Below are 22,509 nucleotides of genomic sequence, written 5' to 3'. Positions count from 1 at the left end.
GCACCTCCCCTTTGCTAATATGACCGGGGGACAAACCGGAGTTGGGGGGGGGGGTTTCCCGCTGTCTGTGAGGAAAGATTACAAAAGGTCTTATATCATGGGGACTGGGCGGGGGGGGTGGTTACCACATTATTCATGAAATCTGACCATAAGAGATAGCTGAATGTCCATGATAAATCTATGCCACCAGATTTTTAAGCCTACAAAGTACTTTAGACTTGAAGACTAGGAAGTTAAACTTCTTTGAATCTCTATAATAAAGTTTTCAAGTTCTATAAGGATATGATTTGTACTGCCCCCCACCCCCCCACCCCCGCCAACGCAGCATTAATGCATCTTAGTGTGAAAAAGGACCAAGATACACCACCTGCTGATCTCAGAGCCTCTTCACACAGCAAAGCAATCCCTGGGAGGATTTGTTCTTTCTGTCCCTTCGGGATAAGACAACAAGATGGTAAACCAGAGTTAGGAGAACCGCACTCCGTGTGTGGGCTCCGCCGCCCTAATCCTCCCCGTCCGTCGGCCTGCGGCGGCTGGCGCCGTGCCTGCCTCTCGGGGCGCTGGCAGCGGGGAGCAGGCCCTCTGTGATGGAAGTCTTCCTTAACTGCGTTTGGCAGTTTGCAGGATCACCCCCCCTCCCCTGAATACTGCTGTTTGTGTGCCTTTAGGGGTGGTGAGTTTGGACCCTTCCTGTCTGCTTACTGACGAACTGAATCTTGTGCTCCTTGCAGAATGAACTGGACAATGTCTCAAGTCTTCTGGAAGAAGCAGAGAAGAAGGGTATCAAATTTGCTAAGGATGCAGCTGGTCTGGAGTCTCAACTACAGGACACACAGGTAATCTGGGGGGTGAGGGCCCCTGATGGTAGGGTAGCTCTGCCGTGTCTCGCGTCTACAAGCTGGTCCCAGAATGGCTTTGTGATCATCTCTGGTTTTATGCTCAACTTTTATTTGGAACCGTCTTGCTACTAAGGAAATCTCCGAAGCTCGTAACTCGACGCAGAGCCCCCCGGTCCCTGTCTAGCGGGCGTGTGGGCGGCCTGGGCGGCGGCTCTGCTTCGCACCATCAGGCACCGCCTGGGAGGTGGTGCAAGCAGCCATCCTCCCGCGCGCACAAGCATCACTGGCCATTTGCACTAAGATGGTTTTCTTGTGGCTGAAATTCCCTGACCCTGACCTCACGGAGAGTCCCTACCGTAAAAGGACAGGTTGAAGCTCGCTAAATCCTACGGTTAAATCCCATTATCAAAACGTGCCTTGGGAATGTCTTCAAGTCCGAGAGAAGTCGGCATGTTGACTTCGATATAAAAATAACGTAGCAGTTTTTTTCTTGGAGTTTGACATCTTTGTATTAAATCTTCGAACTTTATAGGAACGGGGATTTGCTAGATGCTGGGGATACAGGGGTAAAAATCTCAAGACAAAGGAGATCTGCGTAGCGGGGGCTTACCCGGTGACGAGGCACATCCTGGTCAGCACAGAAAGCCCTCTGCGTGCCTTTAGAAACTTTCAAGTCTGAAAGTCAATGGGAAAGACACGTTCGCGTTGACATTTTAGAAAAACGAGTCTGGCAGAAAGTATTAAAGGACAGACACTGGAGGGGCGGCCCGGTCCTAGAGGTGATGGTAGTGAGAAACGCCCAGTTGCCTGAGCTAAGGGACAGGGGAGCGGAGAGGGGGATTTGCCGAAGCGCAAAGAGGCAGGAGGAGCAGGGAAGGCGGCCCGGGCGCCGGGTGGACAGGGCTGCCGGTCGTGGGCAGCATTTCTGGGAGGAGCGTTTATAAAATCATCACGTGTGTTTCTGGGTCCTTCCCGTCTCCTACTGTCACCGGGTATTGCGCGCCCACCGAGGCGCTCTGGTGTTCGTGACATGAACTTGTTTTTTTATAAGAGGTGTTTGTGTTGTGGTGCCTGGTGTGACTTCAGTCTTGACCTCTCACGAAAACAAACAGGAGCTTCTCCAGGAGGAGACACGCCAGAAACTGAACCTGAGCAGCCGCATCCGGCAGCTGGAGGAGGAGAAGAACAGTCTCCAGGAGCAGCAGGAGGAGGAGGAGGAGGCCAGGAAGAATCTGGAAAAACAAGTGTTGGCCCTGCAGTCCCAGGTGCGCGCACGCCCCCCCTAGAAGCGGCGCTGGCCTGTATGTCGCTGCCACGCTGCGTCGTCCCATCTGCCTTTGGGACAGTTAATTAGGTTGAACTAAATTACGCCCAAGAAGGGTTTTTCCCTTGACCCAGCCACATGCTGATACCACGCCGGTGGTTATGGTGCCAGAAGCATTTAAGATAAAGCCCTAGGACCATGTCCACTATTCAAACCAGTCGTCCCTTTGTGGATTATTAGCTAAGAAATTCAGTTACAGTTGAAGGTTCGTTTGTTCAAAGTCACACAGTGTTGATTTCGAACTCGCTTTCTCTCTGTTCCTGCCCTGTAAGCGTCAACGGGGTTGTTTGACGCGGATCTCTCTTCCTGTAAAACCCAGCTCACGGACACCAAGAAGAAAGTAGATGACGACTTAGGAACAATCGAGAGTTTGGAAGAAGCCAGAAAGAAGCTTCTGAAAGACGCGGAGGCGTTGGGCCAGCGCCTGGAGGAGAAGGCCCTGGCCTACGACAAGCTGGAGAAGACCAAGACCCGCCTGCAGCAGGAGCTCGACGACCTGACGGTGGACCTGGACCACCAGCGCCAGATCGCCTCCAACCTGGAGAAGAAGCAGAAGAAGTTCGACCAGGTGGGTCCCCGGCGCCGCATGCTGTCTCCTCCTGGCAGCGCCCTCCTTTGGGTGGCTTATGGTTTAAAGGCATCTGTAGAAAGTTGGAAGAGGAGACAAGCAAAAACAGGGGAACAGCCCTAATCGGGTGCTGTGCCTCGCTGTAAGTCCGACTCGCAGAGAAGGAAAAGCAGTTCTGTCGCTCTTTAAGCCGTTGTCCATATTAACCCGCCCCCGCCCCCCGCCCCCCCCCCCAGCTGTTAGCGGAAGAGAAGAACATCTCTGCTCGCTATGCGGAAGAGCGAGACCGCGCGGAGGCGGAGGCCAGAGAGAAGGAGACCAAAGCCCTGTCCCTGGCCCGGGCCCTCGAGGAAGCTCTGGAGGCCAAGGAGGAGTTTGAGAGACAGAACAAGCAACTTCGGGCAGACATGGAAGACCTCATGAGCTCCAAGGATGACGTGGGGAAGAACGTGAGTAGCCCTGGGGAACAGCCCTCGGAGGGGGGGCAGGCGACTCCCCGCAAGCGCCTGATGGGTCCGGGGGCGTCCAGGCCGGCGCGTGAGGAGGGGTGGGTGACGTCTTCGGGGAGAACCTGTCAGATTCTGTGCGCGGTCTGTTCTCGTGGCGGGGCTGACAGATGGGGAGGCCTTGTTTACTGATGGCACTTTCGTGGGTGCTCCCCACCCTCCCCTGCATCCTGGCGGGGGACGGTGAAGGCGGCATGTTCTTGGCCCCGAGTCCCAGGTAGTCACCAAACACAAGTACCTCGAGGGCCCCTCCCGCTGACCGAGGGCAGCGGGAACCCGGAGGGGGGCCGGAGGCACCTACAGCTCTCCCTGACCCCGGCCTTCCCGGTCGAACGCTCTGGACACTCATTCATGGTCTGGAAATGTCTGCGGTACTGTCCTTTTACCGCACGCACGCTCCACGAGAACTGCGATGATTTTTATGTGCCCCACGCCCCTCCTTTAGGTGCATGAGGTATGGAGGATGGCCAGGCCTGGGGCCAGAAACAGGTTTGGGGCTCGGCTCTTCTCCCCACCTTCCGTTCTCAGCAAGAGAAGCCACTTGATCTCTCGAGCCCAAGTTCTGTCATCTGCCCGATGGACAGGACACGTCCCCTGTTTCATGAAGCCACAGCGCGTGCTCTTTGAAAAGCATAACGTCTCATTTTCATGGAATGTGGGCGCCCCGGCCCCGTCATAAAGGAGGGAAGACCATCCTACCTTCCCATTGGGTCTCCGACAGCCCGGTGTCTGGCGGATCAGCCCCTAGGCAGTAGGCCACCTAGAGCAGAAACGGCCATGATTACACAGTAAAATGTAGAGCAAGACTCCAGTTACGTTCATTGTTTTTTTTTTCTTTCTTTCTTCTTTTAATCAAGTGAGCTCTCCGCCCAACACGGGGCTCGAACTCACAACCCCAAGATCAAGAGTCAGACACTCCCCCAGCTGCGCCAGCCGGGCGCCCCGTTGTTTGCTCGTTCGTATTAGTCGTTCGCCAGGATCATCAACAGTCACACATTCACTCCACAGACATTGTGCCTAAGAAGCAGCAGGCGCTGCGGAGACACCAGGGCCTCACACCCTAGCTCCTCCTGCCCCTGCGAGCCCCAGAGGGGAGGCGGAGCGCCTGCGCCTGAAGGGTGTCCCGGGGGGTGGAGGCACCTGGCCCAGAGAACTACGTGGATGTTTGCGATGGGGATCTTTGTCCAGAGAAAGGCCAGGCCACCTGTTTCCCTGCACCCTGCTTCCCAGACCCAACTCACCTTACTATTTAGAATTTCCATGTGCATTTTTGGCCCCAGCTACCTTCCCCACGGCAGGACGGGATGTCCTGAGTGCCTTGTACGCACAGACGGCCGGCAGATGGCCAGTCAGCATCCCAGTCCCTCTGACACCGCGCTCGTTCCTTTGTTCTTTGGCTCGTAAAGTCCGCTCCGCTTCGAGGTCATCAGAGAACAACTGAATGGTTATGGCGCGCATGTCGATCAGGAGCTCCGAACTGTCCTCTAAATGGCATCCTCCAAAATGAGGAGTGGCACAGGCCGTAGCAGGAGAGGGAAGGATGTGTGTGACGTCGGGGGAAGCTGGCCTGGGAGGGACCAGAGTGGCCTTCGAGCCGCGTGGGGGCCTCTGATGGAAGACACAGACGGCCGTCCCCATCTGTGCCTCTGCCAGGGGTCATCTCTCCCCTGCTGCTTCCTGTGCTTTAGGTGCACGAACTTGAAAAATCGAAGCGTGCCCTGGAGCAGCAGGTGGAGGAGATGAGGACCCAGCTCGAAGAGCTGGAGGATGAACTTCAGGCCACGGAGGACGCCAAGCTTCGCCTAGAGGTCAACATGCAGGCCATGAAGGCCCAGTTCGAGAGGGACTTGCAGACCAGAGACGAGCAGAATGAAGAAAAGAAGCGGCTCCTGGTGAAACAGGTAGGTCGGAGGCAGCGCGGCCTCGGGAACGGGAACCTGCGCGTTCTCGAAGTCCGGCTGTGGGTCAGTATCCTGACGCCGGAATTCACGTCAGAACACGTTAGCGGGAGGAAAACCAACGTAGTTGATCATTTGGTCTTTAAAATTTAGTGTACTTGTTTCTGATGTCCTGTTTCCTTATTTATCAAACACCACCACTGCTGCTTACGGGCCAGAAAACTTCTCAGTAATTACATAGCCCTCGGGGGGATCTCAAGAGACCACGCAGTTAGGTTCAGCTTCGGGGAGTCGTAAATGTGTGGGTGAAGGAGAGAAGCCACCGCGGCTGACGAGGGGACTCCGCATTTCTGAGGTTCAGATCACATGCCCTCATGAAACCACTCCTCAGAGGGAAAAAAAGCCAGATGAGTCTCCTTTTTTTGTGTTTGTTTTTTAAGATTTTATTTATTTGAAAGAGAAAGAACGAGCATGAGAATGGGAGGGGGGGAGGAGCAGAGGGAGAAGCAGACTCCCCAGTGAGCAGGGAGCCCGACGCGGGGCTCGATCCCAGGACCCTGAGATTACGCCCTGAGCTGAAGGCAGACGCTCCACTGACTGAGCCACCTGGGCGCCCGCCCTCCTTTTTTTTTTTGGTTTTAAAAGGTTGCTGGGCACTTACGATTTGTATACTTGGCCGAATGTATGTGAGATTTCTAATTTCTAAGTTCACTTTCAAAACTAACTGTGGCTATCTTGACAGTCCCTTGGAGTTGGTGGTATCAAGTCTTGGATCTGGGATCTGTTTTATTTTGTTATTCTCAGGCACTAGTATTTAATATATTGGCCGTTTCTTGCTAGATAACTAGCGATCTCAGACTTAGTGACTCAGAACAGCACTTACATAGCTCCCAGTTTCTGTGGGTCTGGAATTCTGAATCCATGGGGCAGGTGCATCGTCTGAAAGCCGGACTTGGGCCAGAGGACCCGCGTCCAGGCTGGCTCCCCCCCACCCCCCACCCCCTCGAGCCTGGGGTCCTGGCCCGAGACCTCGGCTCCTTGCCGCGGGGCTGCTCCACAGGCCCTTGAGTGTCCCTGCAAGAGATGTCTGCCGGCTTTCCCTGTGTCGTCACCTTGGCTAGGAGCCCGAGGTCACGGACTCTGCCTTCCCGCGCGCCCCCACGGTAGCCCGCGGGAATAGTGCATACGAGACGTTACCGTTCACGACCTCCCTGAACACATTTCAGCTCCAGAGAGCTGCCACAGAGTCACCGTCTGGATGCCAGGCCGCCTGTCCCTGCGAGGGGACCCGGGGTATGGCCGGGCCTGACCCGATGCTGTCCACCAGGTGCGGGAGCTGGAGGCGGAGCTGGAGGACGAGCGGAAGCAGCGGGCGCTGGCGGTCGCTTCCAAGAAGAAACTGGAAATAGACCTGAAGGACCTTGAAGCCCAGATCGAGGCGGCGAACAAGGCGAGGGATGAAGTGATCAAGCAGCTCCGCAAGCTTCAGGTAGGTGACCTCCGGCCCTGCGGATCCATGGGCCGCCGGGAGGCAAGCTCTGCAGCGTCCCCCTGCCGACTGGCCCAGCGTGCACATGCCGCTGGTCCCGGGCACGCAGTGGGGTTGTGGCCCAGCGGCCGAGGCTGGGTCAGCCGGCAGGAGGAGGGCACGCGCGACTCTCCTGTCCACAGGTTGTGCGGCGTGGTCAGCAGGTAGAGCATCCGCCAGGGGGCTCAGGCTCTCAGGGCTCTGACAGCCTCTGGTGACGCTCAGCTTAGCCTGGAGCCACCCAAGAGGAAGGTGGCGTTGGCCGCGGCCGTCTGCAACCATGAGCCTTAGTCCTCTTCGGTCTGATTTAATCCGCACTTCTACTGAAATGATGTGCCAGTTGTCACTATCACCGTGTCAAGGGGATTTCTAGAGTAACTCCCAGTAACTCCCGGTTCTCGGCAGGACATCGTGGGCCCTCTCCCATCCTAGGCACAACTTCTCCGGGGCGCAATCGGTCGATGATGACAAAAGCTTTAGAAAACGTCCATTCCTTTGACCGTGGTGATTCCACGTTTCGAGAATGTGTTCTAACAAAATACAGAGAAGAGGCGAAATATTCATACACAGAGATCAGAGCTGGAATGTTGTTTGCCTGCCAGCCGGTTCGAGGCTAGAGATGAGGATGCAGTGATGGGGCCTGAGTCAGGAAGACAAGTGTGGGCGGCCTCGCTCTCAGCCACACACGTGTGCAGATGTTGGTGTATCAACAGGTAGACGCCATCCTTAGGCAAAGGTTAAAAGGAAAAGTCAACTCTGCAGGACAGGTTTAGGAGGAATTTATTTGCTTCCTTAAATTTTTTTATAAAGCTAAGTACAAAGCTTTTATTTTGAGGAGCTAATTACAAAGGTCATGAAGCACGTTGTAGAGAACATACATGACACGGATTTTACTTATGTACCAGCTTTATGGAGAAATAATGCACAGGCCATACAACTTACCTATTTAAAGTATTTTCAGTGTTTTTTACTATAGTCACAGGGTTGTACAGATATCACCACTAAGTTTGGGCATCTTGGTTCCCTCTAAAAGACGCACCTGTTACCTGTCATCTGTCACTCCATGCTATCTGCCGCATCCAGTGCCAACCCCCCACGAATCTTGCTGTGTCTGGAGATTTGCCTCTGCCGGACAGTCACGTAAATGGAATCATAACCTCTGTGGCTTTGCGACTGGCTTCCTCCCCTTACCGGGTTTTCAAGGTTCCTCCGTGCCGGAGCATGAAGGAGTACTTTTCAGCTACTGTGAATCATGCTGCTGTGAACGTTCACGACCATCTTCTGTGTGGACGTGTGCTTTCAGTTCTTAGGTATATGCATGCCTAGGGGTGCGAGTGCTAGGTTCTATGGTAGTTCTGTGTGACTTTGAGGAACTGCCGGACCTTTCCAGAGACTGTCCCATTTTGCATCCCCACCAGCTATGGTATGAGTCCAGTTCCTCTGCATCCTCACCAGTATTCGCTATTACCCATCTTTTATAGCAATCCCAGTGGGTGTGAGGTGGTATTTCACTGTAGTTTTGAACTGCATTTCCCTAATGACTAATGATGTGAACATCTTTTCATGTGTTTATTGACCGTTATCTGGGAAACCTCTCTTTCAATCCTCGGCTCATCTTAACTGAGTTCTAATAACGGAGTTGTGACATTTCTCTGTGTGTTCGGGATGCTTCTTGTGAGATAGAGGATTTCCAAATATTTTCTTCCATTCTCTAGTCTGGTCTGTTCACTCGCTCGATGGTATTGTGTACAGTACAAATTTTTTTAGTTTTGATGGAATCCAGCTTATTTCCTCTTTTGTTTCTTATGCTTTTGCTGTCGGATCTATGTCAACTACTGCCTAATCCAAGATCATGAACATTTATTCCTATGTTTTCTCCTAAGAATTTTATACTTCTGGGATTTTTTTTTTTAAGTCCATTGAGTTACATTTTGTGGTATGTGTACAAACCCAACCTCATTCTTTTAGATATGGATATCTAGTTGTCCCAGCACCATCTGTTAAGAAGACTGTTCTTTCCCCCATTGAATTTTCTGGGCACTCCTGTCAAAAATTAACTGACCATAGATTTGTTTATTTCTGGACTCTGTCCTGTTGCATTGATCTATATGCCTTTCTTTATGCCACTATCACATGGCACATTGATTGCTGTGGCTTTGTCAGTTTTGAAATTGGGAAAGGTGACATCTCTAGCTTTATTTTTTTTTGAGGTTGTTTAGGGTTCCTTACAATTCCATACGAATTTTAGGATCAGTTCGTCAGTTTCTGTAATGGGGTGGGGGAGGGGGGAAGCCAGCTTGGATTTTGATAATGTGCTTACGTAGGAAGACAGTATTGTCTTCCAGCGCATGAACATGTCGGTCTTTCCATTTATTTAGCAATTCTTTTTTCAGTGATGTTTTTATAGTTTTGATGTTCAAGTCATATACTACTTAAGCTAAATTTATACCTAAATATTTTACCGTTTTTGATGCTTATTTATAAGGGTTGCTTTCGTAATTTTTGGAATGTTTACAGTGTATGGAAATACAATTGATTTATGTATATTGCTCTTGTATCTTATAAACTTGCTGAACTCATTTATTCTTAAGGTGGATCCCTTAAGATGTTCGATAGATCATATCATCAGCAGAGCAAGCTGGTTATTTTTGCCTTTTTAAAGCCTTTCTAATCTGGATATCTTTTTGTTGTTGTTGTCCTTGTCTTGGTGTAATTGCTTTGAGTAGAATCTCCATGACAGGATTAAACAGAGGTGGCAAAGCCAGACATTCCTGCTTTGTTGCTGCTCTTAGGGGAAAGCATTCAATCTTTTGGCCACTGAGTATGGTATCAGCTATTGGTTTTTCACGGCTGCCGTTTATCCGAGTGGAGGGAGTCTCCTTCTGTTCATTTTCTTAAATGTTTTTATAATGAAAGGGTTTTAGATTTTGTCCCGTGATCCTGCTGCTGTATTAATTCATTTTGGGGTTTCAAATTAGCCTCACATTCCTCAGATAAATCCCATCTGGGTGTTCGGATAGAATGGTGTATGAATATACACAGCGTATGATTCTTGTTACATGCTGATGGATTCAGTTTGCCACTATGTTCGTAATCTGTCGTTGCATTTGTTGAGCATTTTTGCATCTATGTTCATAAGGGATATTGTTCTAAATGTTTTCATGTGATACCTTTGTCGTTTCCACATATTTTTATGTTTTCAATGGTTGGATATTACTTTATGCTCTGGAAAAAATACATGCTTAAAAACTAATAATGAAATCCACTCTAAAACCTTCTTCCTAACCTTAGGCTCAGATGAAGGATTACCAACGTGAATTAGAAGAAGCTCGTGCATCCCGGGATGAAATTTTTGCTCAATCCAAAGAGAGTGAAAAGAAACTGAAGAGTTTAGAAGCAGAAATCCTTCAATTGCAGGAGGTTTGTTAATACTTACTCTACTCATCTGTTTGTTCAAAAAATGTTTGCCCCTGAAATCTCTCCAAGATCAAGGAAATATCTTACTGTCTTGGTGGCCTAGTATAGTTTCATGACCCGTTTTAATAAAGTACTGGACCATCTTACTGCCTCAGTGCAGCAGACAAGAGTGGTCACATTGTGGTACTGCTTATATATATATTCCTCTACGTGGCCAGAGGCCAAGTGGCAGATTAGTAATTTTCCAAGCGACTTTCCAGGCCTCAGTCCATGTGTAAGAAAAGGCAGTAGAGTTTAATGTTGGTAAGCATCACGATCATTTAATCTTACTATTGTAAGATTTCCTTGTTTTACACAGAAGCACCATTCAGGGGAGATGTAGGTTTCATTGAGTTCCTTGGTGAATCATCTTGTGATCAATTCTTTCATTTCTCTCTTTTGTAAGTTCTCAGGAAGAGGGACTGACGAAGGGTTACCTCGGGTCTGGGGTTCTATCAGTGGTAGGCACACCTGAATACATACGTTTATTTTAACAGCTTTATTGAGGTAAAACTGCCAAAGAACTACACATATTCAGTGTGTACACATTTCTGCATAAATGATCAAAAGTTATGCCAACCTATAAGGAGCAACTTAAGCTGAAATGTTATCACCAGTTAATAGGAAAAGAAACTCCCAATACCACCACCTAGACCTGGCTGGCTTTGGTGTTAGCAAAGACAACTACAAATGTGGGGTAGAGCTTGCAAGAAAGGAAGGGAATGCCTTCGGTGTCAGGAATGGAGAAGTAACCAAAGACCAGCTGAGTAACACTGAGCAGACCCTGAGCTTCCTCCAAGGGGCAGCTTGTGGTGTGGGTCCTTCTTTGTTTTCTATTTCACTGACTTTTTTTGCTCCTGCTTCATTTCCTTTGGGTTTTTTTTTCTGACTTCTTGAGGTGCACACTCATTAATTTTCAGGCTTTTCTCTTGTCTGATTCTGCTCCTAGAACACTGTAAATTCCCCTCAAACTCCTGTGTTCACTGTATCCTGCAAAATCTGGGGCTCTCGTTGCCATTTAAAGATTTACTTATTTTAGAGAGCACGAGGGGAGAAGGGGCAGAGGGAGAGAATCTTAAGCAGACTCTCCGCTGAGCGCAGAGCCCCACACGGGGCTCGAACTCACAACCCCGAGATCACGACCTGAGGTGAAACCAAGAGTCAGCCACTCAACCGACAGGAGCCCCTAGTTCTTAATTTTTCTAATTTTGATGATGGTTTTTTCTTTACTTCATGAATAATTTAAAAGTGTGGTTTAAGTTCCCAAATGTGTGACACTTGGTTTTTTTGTCGTTGATTTGTTATACTGCATCGTGGCTAGGAATACTGAGAGCAGAGTTGCTTCAGGGCCTCGAATGGGGTCAGTCTTTAAAAATGCTCCATGTGCGCTTAAAAGAACATGTGCATGATCCTCAGTGAGGCAGCTGTTGAAGACCCGTGTGGTTCATCATGCAGCTGACAGGGCTACGCCCAAAGGTGATGGGGCTCTGGGAGCCAGGCCCCCTGGGGCACGACCCACATGCCCAAGTGCACTCCCTGCAGCCCTGCGCCCTCCCAGCCTTGTGAGAAAGTGGTTATTTCAGGCCTTCAGACAAGGGCCCAGTGCATTAGGGAAGAAGAGACCCCCCCCCCAACCTCGAGACCCCCCCCCTCCACTTCGAAAGGGAGCCCGGCCCTTCCCTCCATCTCTCTTTTTCCTCCCTTCAGACCCCTTTGTTCTTTGGCTTACAAGCCCCAGGCTCCTCCCCTTTCTCCCGTGGCTCCTCCAGCCTGTGTGCAGCACACCCAGCCAGTGGAAAGGAAGGGCCCCTGGCGGGCCCAGGACGATGGGGCACCAGAGGCCAGATGGTAGAGGAGCCGACGCTTAACATGTGCTCGTGAACCAGAGGCCTTTGGGTCTGGCCCAGAGCATCCCTCCCTTGCAGCTGGGCTCACTCTGTCCCGTGTGTGGGGGTTGTGTGTGCTGGAACCCCGGCCTTTTGCCTGTATCCTGTGCTCTAATAATGTAAGAGGTAAACACACGAGCCAGGCACATGGGCGAACTCCTTGGTATGCAGCCCTGTTCCACTGGCATCTCTTGAAGGGCCAGCTGGACCGGGAGGAGTCAGACCCCGGTTTTCTGCTGCCGACCAGCCTTAGGACTTGGCAAGTCCCTTCCTCCTTACACTGAGGGCAGAAGTGCAGCGCTCACACTCAGACTGTCCTCTCCGTCTTTACCCACGCGGGGTAAGAAGTGCACCCCGGCTGCTTCCTGGGGCAAGTCCTCCTTCCAAAGGAACGCGTGGAAAAGCTGCCATGAGGCAGTTCTTCCTGCAGAGGACTGGCCGGCCCAGAGCTGTCCCCTTGCCCTGCAGTCTCCAGTCCCCTTCGAGAAAGAGGCCCAAAGGCTCGCGCCCCCCTGCTGCCCCCCCACACACACACCTGCTGTGTTTCCTGGGGCCTGATGCTCCTGGTCACACTGTCTATGGGACATGCGAGGCGGCTGCAGCCGGCACGACAGTCCGATTTCACTTCTGAGGAAATGGTTAATCCCAGTCTAATCTCCCTTAGGAACTGGCCTCGTCTGAGCGATCGCGCCGCCACGCAGAGCAGGAGAGAGACGAGCTGGCGGACGAGATTGCTAACAGCGCCTCTGGCAAGTGAGTCTCCCGGCCGTGGCGGGGGGGGGGGGGGGGGGGGGGGGGGGCTAGAGACCAGCAGCAGCCCCACCTGTCCTCTGGGCACCCGTGGGCCGTCCCCCTTAGGGCTTCCCACCGCCCCAGGGAGGCCATGCCATCCGGCATCTGGAAGTCAGGAGCTGATCTGCTCATCTGGGAAGATGAGCCCAAGACAGACGCTGGGCCTCCGGCCAGCCTTGCCACCGGCAGTGGGTCACAGCTCCCCGCGTCACTCAGTCCCACACTAGGTGTGAAGGAAGGGCGTCTGGAACATGCCCCATTTCCACAGACGGCCCACAGCCTGGCCATGCGGGTCTTGACTTTCAGATTCCTTCAGTCGGGCAGGCAGATCCCTAAAGACCTACCTTTCTCTGAGTGCCTTTTTCGTGAAGTCCCGCCTTTTTCCAGTGAGGGTGCCTTCTGCACCTTTGTGGCAGGTCCTGGCAGACTTGGCATGGTCGGGCGGTGCGCTGGGAAAGCCAGGCTGGGGTCATCTTGCCCTTTCGGAAGGGGACCCTGGCTGCTGCACGGGGGGCCCGCTGGAAGGTGACCACAGCGGCCCGGCGAGAAGGGGCGGGGGGCGTTGTGTAATCCTCTGCAGTGTAATCCATCAGCAGGCCTCGCTGATGGGGAGGGGGGATGGGAGAGCCAGCCGTCAAGGACGCTGCTGGGGGGGGGGGGGCGCAGACCCCATGTGCAGACCCCGCGCCGAGCGGTTCCCCCCCGCCCCGCCCCGCCCAGGTCTGCGCTGCTGGACGAGAAGCGGCGTCTGGAGGCGCGGATCGCGCAGCTGGAGGAGGAGCTGGAGGAGGAGCAGAGCAACATGGAACTGCTCAACGACCGCTTCCGCAAGACCACGCTGCAGGTGGCCCGCGCGGCGGCCGGGCGCTGGGAAGGGCCGCGCCGCCCCTCGGGCCCGAGCCGCTCACCCCGGCTGTCCTCCCCAGGTGGACACGCTGAACGCTGAGCTGGCGGCCGAGCGCAGCGCCGCCCAGAAGAGCGACAACGCGCGCCAGCAGCTGGAGCGGCAGAACAAGGAGCTGAAGGCTAAGCTGCAGGAACTGGAGGGCGCCGTCAAGTCCAAGTTCAAGGCCACCATCTCTGCCCTGGAAGCCAAGATCGGGCAGCTGGAGGAGCAGCTTGAGCAGGAAGCCAAGTAAGAGGGTTTTGCCGCCACAGACCCAAACTTCCTGCGCCTCTGCTGCAGGCCGGGGCCGGGGAGTCACGTGGGGGCTCCCATGGCACCGACGTGGGAGACAGACGTGGTGTGAGCCCCCCGGGGACGGCTGGGCTCGGCGGGGGGCGAACCCTCCTGTCCCCGTGATTTCCCAGGAGCCCCAGTCCGCCTCTCCCCGGCGCGAGCTGATGTCCCAAGTTGCTGGCATCACATGAAACGCTAGTTTGTTGCCAGAGAAGAAACGTGGTAGGACAAACAAGCTTTCCTGCTCCCAAAGCAAAGGGCAGCTCAACATTTGCCCGTGGTCCTGATGCTGGAGACAGACTGCCCAGGCTAGCGCAGACCTTCACATTCGCCCTCCTGACGGGGAGCCTGGGGCCCAGACACGCAGGGCCCGCGCTCAGAGCCCAGCACCACCCCCCCCCCCCCCCCCCCCGCCCCAGCTTCCCCCCACTTCCCACTTCTCAGACTGCGCTGCTCTCAAAGAAGAGGGCTTGTTCCACTGTGGGCTGTAATTACCATGACTTGCCCTTTTCAGCGAATTCTGCCCGTTTTTGCATAACATTTGAGAAGGAACAAAAGGACATTTTCTGTTCTCAATGGAGCTCAGTTCCCTCTCCTGTGTGGGCCTATCTGGAAGCCCGGTGACTTGCTTGGCTTTCCCCGAAGGGGGAGTGTGGGTTTTTTTTTGTTTGTTTGTTTTTTTGGTCTGTTCCACTGGTAACTGCGACAGCCCCCAGCATCTGGGTAGGGAGTCAGTAAATTTTACATTGAAAAGTCACTTAGTAAATTAGGTCTTGTTTTGTTTTTTTTTTTTTTTTAAAGATTTATTTATTTGAGAGAGTGAGAATGAGAGAGAGAGTACATGAGAGGGGGGAGGGTTAGAGGGAGAAGCAGGCTCCCCGCTGAGCAGGGAGCCCGATGCGGGACTCGATCCCAGGACTCCAGGATCATGACCTGAGCCAAAGGCAGTCGCCTAACCAACTGAGCCACCCAGGCGCCCTAGGTCTTGTTTTCCAGGCTAAATAGGTAATCAGAGTAACCACCTAAGGTTTTTGTTGTCAAAAGGTTTGAATTCAATATACAGGGCAAGTAGCTTAAAAAAAAAAAAAGTTTTTTCTCTTGTTAGAGAGAGAGAGAGAGAGTGCATGAGCCAGGTGTGGAGGGGCAGCGGGAGAAGCGTCTTCACGCAGAGCAGGGAGCCTGATGTGGGGCTTGATCCCAGGACCCCGAGATCATGAGCTGAGCAGCTGCTAAACTGAGCCACCCAGGTGCCCCTGGGGCAGGTCACTTTGAGCTTCAGAAGTTCACTAAACTGATCACTATCTGTGTGAAGGAATAACGAACGCACTTTTTCTACCTATCAGCATTAGGATACATTACAGGTAATGCATATTTTAATCAGAAGGGGAAAGTTCCCGGGCCATATTAATTCTGTTACTCTGGTCAGAGAGGTCTTGGAAGGCACTCCAGCATGTGTCCTCTTCCAGAGCTTAGCCATTCAACTATCATTTCCAGAGTGGCACAAACTAATGTTGGTCATTTTACCAGGGAACGAGCAGCCGCCAACAAACTCGTCCGTCGCACCGAGAAGAAGCTGAAAGAGATCTTCATGCAGGTTGAAGATGAGCGTCGACACGCAGATCAGTATAAAGAACAGGTAAGGGGAGAAGACCGAGCAGGACGATCATGCATGCCACCCTCAAAATGCTTCACTTAGCAAAGACACTGGGGCAAAATGAGCCCAGGGTTACCATTTGACCAGCGAGATTAAAAAAAAAAAAAAAAAAAAAAAAAATGCTATTTGAAACGTTCATTCTCGTGTTCCAACAACCATGGGCTGCTCCTCACCCACGTCAGATACTGGGGTGCTGGGGACACAGAGGTGATTCCAGACGCGGCCCCCGCCCCTCAGGGCTCTCCCAGGGCCACACTGCTTGCTGCCCCGTGGGCCGTGCCCTCGTTCCTTCTCCCCCGACCACTCTGCTGCGCTGAGCCTGGTCACTGCAGACGCTGGGAGGGAAGGTGGACGGGGCGGAGAATGCCCAGGCCTGGGGCCAGGACCCTTCCCTTTTCTCTCCCGGCCCCGGTCAGGCGCCTGGCTCCCCCTCCCCCCACCCCCCGGACCTCGCGCCACTGCGGGCAGTTCTGGGCGGCCGTGAGCTGGCCAGAGTCCACATCGCTGCATTCTCGTGTCCACTTTTCCAGAGCGGCCTTGTACTTGAATCAAAGCGTAACATCCGAAACGGCCATCCCGAATGGAAGTACAAAACCAACTGTACCATCTCCCGGGGCTGGAGACGGTCCACACGGTCGGCCCTTTTGTATTCTGCCGAACAGCCATTCCTCTTCGTAATCCCCTCGGTCACTCAGAGGAAGCTAGTGAATTGTGTCGTTTCTCCTACAGAAAACTCAAGCATGAAAATAGGATTTGACCGTTCAGTCTCCTTTAGCAAAGTTTGCTTTGTAGACACTGGTTTGCAGAGAAAGGCAGGCTGATCCGAAGGCCCTGGACCATCCCCCAGTCGTGTGCGTGCGCACACGCGTGGATATGCGGGTGCGCGCTCCCGTGGCTGCCGGGGCCCCCGAGGCTGTGCTCCACGCTCAGGACGCGGCCGTGTCGAAACCGAGTCGGCCGCTTTGTTGTGACTGGGCTCGTGTCACCTCCCCCAGATGGAGAAGGCCAACGCCAGGATGAAACAGCTCAAGCGGCAGCTGGAGGAGGCGGAGGAGGAGGCCACGCGTGCCAACGCATCTCGGCGTAAGCTCCAGCGGGAACTGGATGATGCCACGGAGGCCAACGAGGGCCTGAGCCGCGAGGTCAGCACGCTCAAGAACCGGCTGAGGTGAGCGACCCCGGGGGCTGCCGTTAAGCGGCGCAGGGTCTTGGAGTCCGGGCCCAGAGCGTGGGAAAAGAGCGGCCCTTGTCGGCTTAGCGTTTGGTCCGGAGGATGCGTCGGAGTCCTGTAGTTACTCGCCCTTTTGCTCGGAGTCGCTTTGCAGTCGTGCACGCGGGCTTTCCGACCTGTAGTCCTTCAGCGGGACAGGGGAGGAACTGGGCCGTTCGCTAGCAGGCTACACGGATCCACGGCCGGGCAGTTGGCTGTCCCTGTCCAGACGTCCACAAAAAGCAGGGCAGGAGCTCCTCGGGGGCCCCGGTGCCTTCAGCCCTGCGCCCGCCCCTGTCCGCACACCGGGTCTGGCGCGCACCATGGAGAGGAGGCTAAACTCTCTGCTGGGAGCAGGTTAGCAGGGGCCTTGGCAAAGGGCTGCCCGCTGGCCATACTGCGCGTGCCCTTTCTGTACGGTGAGCTACAGACCGGTTTTACGTTTATAAAGGGTTGTAAATGCAGAGCCACCCCGGGAATGTGCGAGAGAGACCGTATGTGGCCCGCAGAGCCTCCCTAAGGACTAGCTGCCCCTCCATCCAGCTCCCTGCCCGTTCCTATGGCAACGGCCCTCTGAGAGCCTCCGGCTCGGGGTCCGCCGGGTGCCGGCCAGGCAGGGCTGGAGGACAGGTGGACAAAGCACAGAGCCTGTCCGGATCGTGCGCACCCCCACCCCCAGCCGTGCCCTGCAGAAAGGGGTGCAAGGGTGGAGGCCTCGGGCAGTGTGCAGCTGGAGCGCCACGCGTTCCCGGCTTCACCCCCGCGCGTCGGCTCTCCCTCCTCCCTTCTGCCCCAGGCGAGGCGGCCCCATCAGCTTCTCGTCCAGCCGGTCTGGCCGCCGCCAACTACACATCGAGGGGGCCTCCTTGGAGCTGTCCGACGACGACACGGAGAGCAAGACCAGCGACGTCAACGAGACGCAGCCACCCCCGGCCGAGTAGAGCCCCGGGAAGCCCGCAGAGGCGATACAGTGGGACACACAGGACACCCCCCCCACCCCCCCACCCCCCCGGCGCCACGTCTGGGAAGTCGGTCCGCGCTGGGATTCCTTACTGAGAGATCAACCGTGTCTTACCGGCTTTCCGGCCGCCCATACTGTATCCCGCTTCACATTCAAGTACGACTGCTTCCCCCTTTTCTATATATACACACACGAGACCCACGCCTACTACACAAGAGTCTCCTCATTGCATCTCTTTTGCATATATTCACCGAGAGACCATTTTCTGATTCACGGTAAGAAGAGAACCATTTCTCATACCAGTGGCCAGTGGCCGGGTTACTGGGGCAGCCGCGCGGTGGCCGCTCCGTCGCTCTGCATGCTCTCTACAGACAGGTCACGCCGTTCTGCGTTCGTGTGGCCCCCGCCGCCTCAGCCACATCGAGTCTCTTCGAACATTGTGGAACCTCAACTGCACTTGTATCTCCCCGTATTTCCTCCGAGAACGATCGACACTATTTCAGTAAGCAAACTGTGAAAGGGGCTGTGGCAAGATTAGGAGGGGTGGGCGGCTCCCGAGGGAAGCCGTGTCCCTTTGGGGTCACCCTGCCCCTCTCCCTTGAGCTGGTGGTGTCCTCGGCCAGGGCCGGTCTGTCCACCGAAGGGACGGCGGACCCTCGTGGGGGTCCACAGGGAGCCGTCCCTCTCCAGCCAGGCTCTCATGCTGACCTTGCAAATTCCGCCGCTGCTTTGAGCCCAAAATGGCAATCTCGGTTTTGTGTCCCAGACTTATTCCAAGGTGGTCCGGGAGGCTGACAGAGCTTCCGGAACCGACGTCATCTGCCTGAATGTTGACATGCCAGTGGACGTTGAGTCCTTGTTCCTTTCTCCTTCCTTCCCCTTGGACAGTGTTACAGTGAACACCTAGCATTCTGTTTTCGGTTGATAGTTAAGCAAACTGACTTTACAGAAAGTGCCTTAGACACTGCAGTACTAAGACAACGTTAAACCTATGATTTGCCTCTGTAACAATGTAATGTATAAGTTCTGACTGTGCTTATCATGTACCTCTCTAGTCAAAGTGGTATTATAAACATTCAGTGACAATGAATCAGTGTTAATTATAAATCCTTGATCCTCGGCAACGTGCTTGAAAACACAAACCTTTTGGGTTAAAAGCTTTAACATCTGTTAGGAAGAATCTGTCATGTGGGTTTGGAATCTTTGGGTTTTCCCCCCTTGAACTGTACTGGCTGTTGACCACCAGACACCTGACTGCAAATATCTTTTTTCTTGTATTCCCATATTTCTAGACAATGATTTTTGTAAGACAATAAATTTATTCATTATAGATATTTACGCCTGTTCTGGTTACTTGGAGGAAAAAGCACCCGTTGAGAATAAACAGACCTCAATAAACAAGAATAATCACGTGAACATGGCATCTGTCTTCTCACCTTCTGTTCTCGATGTTCCCACCCGTGGTCTGGTTGGAGGCTGGGAACCCCACAGACCGAAAATGCGGCCAGCCTGGCCCACGGTTTTGGAGGGCGCTGTGCTCCCAGAAACCAGCGGATGACGGGCTAGCTCTCTGGGTGGTCCTGGCTCCCGGTCCTGCTCTCGCGCTGGCCTCAGTGTGCAGATGGGGCACTGGGGCTGGAGACCCCACTGTTTGTCAGTGGACCCTTCGGGAGGGTTCTGGTCACCAGCCAGCGCAGCTCATTACTGGATTCGAGTGTTTCGTTTCAGACTATGCTTTCGGGCAGGATGCACACTGAACATGCTTTGGGGAGGATTCAGGGAGATCCAACAGCGGCCTCTCCTGTGTCGGCCAATTGGGATAGGCTGGAACGAAACACTAGGAAAATACACAATCCCAAAGAGAAGGTGGGCTGATACATACGTGGGTATATGTATGTATAATACCTATTCCGTGATATTCTCAGGCCAGGCTGGTTCTGCTTGGCCGTGGTGGGGATGTGGAAAAAAAAGTGCAGGACAGGGTTTCACGTGTCCTCACCCTGGCATTCAGTAAGCTACCCAGGGATCTGGAATTCAGAAGCTTTTCTCAAGTAAGTAAGAATTCCTCCCCCGTTGGGCAGTTTCACTGGTGTGACCATCCACACGGTTTCCCGACAGCTCAAGTGTCCTTAGGCCAGCCTAACGGAGAAATCTAAGCTACGTGGGCTGGTCGCAGTTCCGGATTCCACAAAGACACTGACCAGAAGGAACTTTCCTTCACTTGACAAACCACTGCTTCGTCATCCAAGGATCGGCAGGTCATAAACCCTCTGCCGGGCATTGACAGCTGAGACCAAGGGGAGATGCGGCGACGCCGTGTTGGAGTTTTCCCTCCGTGGCCCACACCAAACACCCTCTCTGCCCCTGCCACATCACAGGCGCTTTCTTGTCGAATGCAGACATCCCGGGGATGATTTTCATTTGCTTTAGTGGGAATAACGCACATTCCTAGCCGGGCTGGCTTGAGGGTCTCCTTCTGAACCCCTGCCATCAGAAAGACTAAAGCCCTGTCACCAATCTTCCCCACCCCTGGAAACCCCACCTCAGCTGCAACGTCTGTGCTCTCTGGCTCTGGGTCTCACCTGTGGCCCCTTCCTCCCGAAGCCGGTGTTGGCGGGACGCAGTTGTCCGTGTCGACGCTGGGGAAGGAAAGTGCTCACGGTTGTCGCACTCCAGGAAACACCACGCCCTGTCCGGGTGGAACCTGACTACCGCCCCAGAACCAAAAGCCAAGCTGGAACAGGCCATAGGATGGAGCCTTTAGGAACGTGGAGAGGCGGACATCTCCACGGAACCGCACGTAGTGATGTCACGTGACGCAATTAGACGAGGACACACCAGGTCTGACGGAAACAGCCCACCACATACTACCTCCCTCTAAGCATCACACCGCACACCGCACACGACATCCAGTCCCGTGTCCGCACAGGTGTAAAATCTCACGCATCCCACAATCGCCGTCAGAAGGGGCAACGGTGATATGGGTGTCCTTGCCGGACTCCTCCCGGTAAGGTCAAGAGAGCCCAACATGAGATCCTACAGAATGAGTATCAGCAGCTTAGAAGAAACTTCTGGAGCCAACAGTGGAAGACGCTTTTCGGAAATGCTGCGCCCCCAAGCGCCCACCACAGCACAGAAGACAGAGTTTGGGAAAACACAGACAACTCCAGGTCAAAACTGGTCAGGGTGTCGAATCACGGTGCGAAGTTGCAGGAATATCTCTTATGTTTCACTTTTTATTTATGGAGTGTGACAGGGAAATCTAACGTCTAAAAAAAGCTCTTTCAATAAATATAAAAAGTCTCAACGTTAAGCGTTTCCGTAGTTCGGACTGGCACGTTTTTCTTAATAGTTCACAAAATAAAGGTGTGTCTTGAAGTGCTGGGTCTGAGGGTCTCTGAAATTTGGCCTCCCTAGGCCGGTACAGGGGCAGAACCGGGGCAGGGGGGGGACCCAGCTTTTTAACTTCCTCAAGGGTAACCGCTGGTCATCCAGCAGGTCAGAGCCTCTGCTCTATGCTCTTGGCTCGAATCTCCGCACCTTCTCAGCCCAGGGTTTTGGGCCAACTTGGACAATGAAAGAAAATCAGTTCCATTACTTCCATTTTAAAAACTAATTTGGGGAAAAAAATGAATTTGGGCAACTTTATAGAAAAATGTAGAGAACCCACAAACTATCTGCATCTTTTTTTTTTTTTAATAAAGCTGTTCACCTGTGTCCACTATTTCCCATTGGCCACTTCCATTCCCATATATTCACACGTCTGCACGCTTGCACCATGATGGCTCTGTGGAGAAGTCAGCCTGAGTGTTCCCCGGCCATGAGACGTTTATGTTACTGCTCTCCAGAGTATTTCTTCCTACTGCCATGGGCTATTTTTACCAAAAGGAGAAAGAGAAGGGTTTTCATAGCTTATCACACTGTCACGCTGACCAAAGACTCCGAGAATAATCTAGTGTAAGATACCAATAACGTAAAAGTGTACCTATTCCCCTCAATTCTAGGTGGCAATGCAGTTTGCTTCCCCTCCCCGCCCCCGCAGCTAAAGTAATCATTACTTTTAGAAATAAAAACCAGTGTTTCTTAAGTCCATCGTCTACTTACAGGGTGCAATGGGGCTCTGAGCTCATTCCAACCTCTCCCACCTGACCCTTAATCCAAGCACATCCCCGGGGGGCGGGGGGGGGCAGGGGCAGGGGGAGGCCTAATGCCCAGGCCTGCCTGCTGAGCACCCTCCTCCCAGGCCTCCCACCTGCAAATTGCGATCCAGGCAGGACAGGGGCAGCAGACTTGATTCTCTCTCAGAAAACACCCCACACACAGGCAAATCACGTTTCGGTTCAGTTTGCATCTTGTTTCCCTCGGGGAAGACTTCAGAGCTGACAGAAAACCCTAACATAACATGGGCACACACGGACAGAAAGACGGATGAAGCGTGGCTCCGAATCTTAAGCACACAGCACAAACCCCACGTGGTCCCCCCCCCAACACCAGCACGAAAAGCTGTGTTGTTTTCAACTTTGCCTCTTTGAAGGCACTGTCTTACCAAGAAAATCACTACGTTAATATTCACTCAAGATGATTGTTCTTCCTTAAACTTAAAAAAAGGGCTACTGTATTCCCATAGATCGGATCTGTAATAGTCATGGGACCAGTTTGCAGAGAAGATGCTCTAAGTCATAAGAAAATGATTTACAAAGATACCTC

General features: G+C 53.2%; 2 protein-coding genes across 16 annotated transcripts in view; one reads left to right on the top strand and one right to left on the bottom strand.

Annotated features, from left to right (window-relative positions):
* MYH10 (myosin heavy chain 10) overlaps positions 1 to 19,134 on the top strand; it is a 123,166-nt gene extending 104,032 nt beyond the window's left edge. For 12 of the 15 annotated variants that reach the window (XM_027625684.2, XM_027625688.2, XM_027625683.2 and 9 more), the window contains 13 exons: positions 732 to 836; positions 1,952 to 2,104; positions 2,483 to 2,731; positions 2,968 to 3,180; positions 4,926 to 5,138; positions 6,463 to 6,624; positions 9,955 to 10,083; positions 12,670 to 12,758; positions 13,518 to 13,641; positions 13,724 to 13,932; positions 15,505 to 15,613; positions 16,627 to 16,799; positions 17,638 to 19,134. In XM_027625684.2, the coding sequence (XP_027481485.1) occupies positions 732 to 836; positions 1,952 to 2,104; positions 2,483 to 2,731; positions 2,968 to 3,180; positions 4,926 to 5,138; positions 6,463 to 6,624; positions 9,955 to 10,083; positions 12,670 to 12,758; positions 13,518 to 13,641; positions 13,724 to 13,932; positions 15,505 to 15,613; positions 16,627 to 16,799; positions 17,638 to 17,782 (2,073 nt within the window). In that variant the 3' untranslated portion in view covers positions 17,783 to 19,134. Of the gene's footprint in view, positions 1 to 731; positions 837 to 1,951; positions 2,105 to 2,482; positions 2,732 to 2,967; positions 3,181 to 3,682; positions 4,873 to 4,925; positions 5,139 to 6,462; positions 6,625 to 9,954; positions 10,084 to 12,669; positions 12,759 to 13,517; positions 13,642 to 13,723; positions 13,933 to 15,504; positions 15,614 to 16,161; positions 16,511 to 16,626; positions 16,800 to 17,637 lie in introns of those variants that run through there. The other 3 variants (XR_003525267.2, XR_003525268.2, XM_027625693.2) reach the window with 3 other exon arrangements.
* Positions 1,484 to 22,509, bottom strand: part of NDEL1 (nudE neurodevelopment protein 1 like 1) — a 58,271-nt gene continuing 37,245 nt past the window's right edge. The window contains exon 9 of the mRNA XM_027625700.1: positions 1,484 to 1,514. Coding sequence (XP_027481501.1) covers positions 1,499 to 1,514 — 16 coding nt within the window. The 3' untranslated portion in view covers positions 1,484 to 1,498. The remainder of the gene's footprint in view (positions 1,515 to 22,509) is intronic.

Source organism: Zalophus californianus, chromosome 16 (genome assembly GCF_009762305.2).
Source record: "Zalophus californianus isolate mZalCal1 chromosome 16, mZalCal1.pri.v2, whole genome shotgun sequence".
Taxonomy (NCBI): domain Eukaryota; kingdom Metazoa; phylum Chordata; class Mammalia; order Carnivora; family Otariidae; genus Zalophus; species Zalophus californianus.
This window is presented reverse-complemented; position numbering and strand designations above follow the sequence as displayed.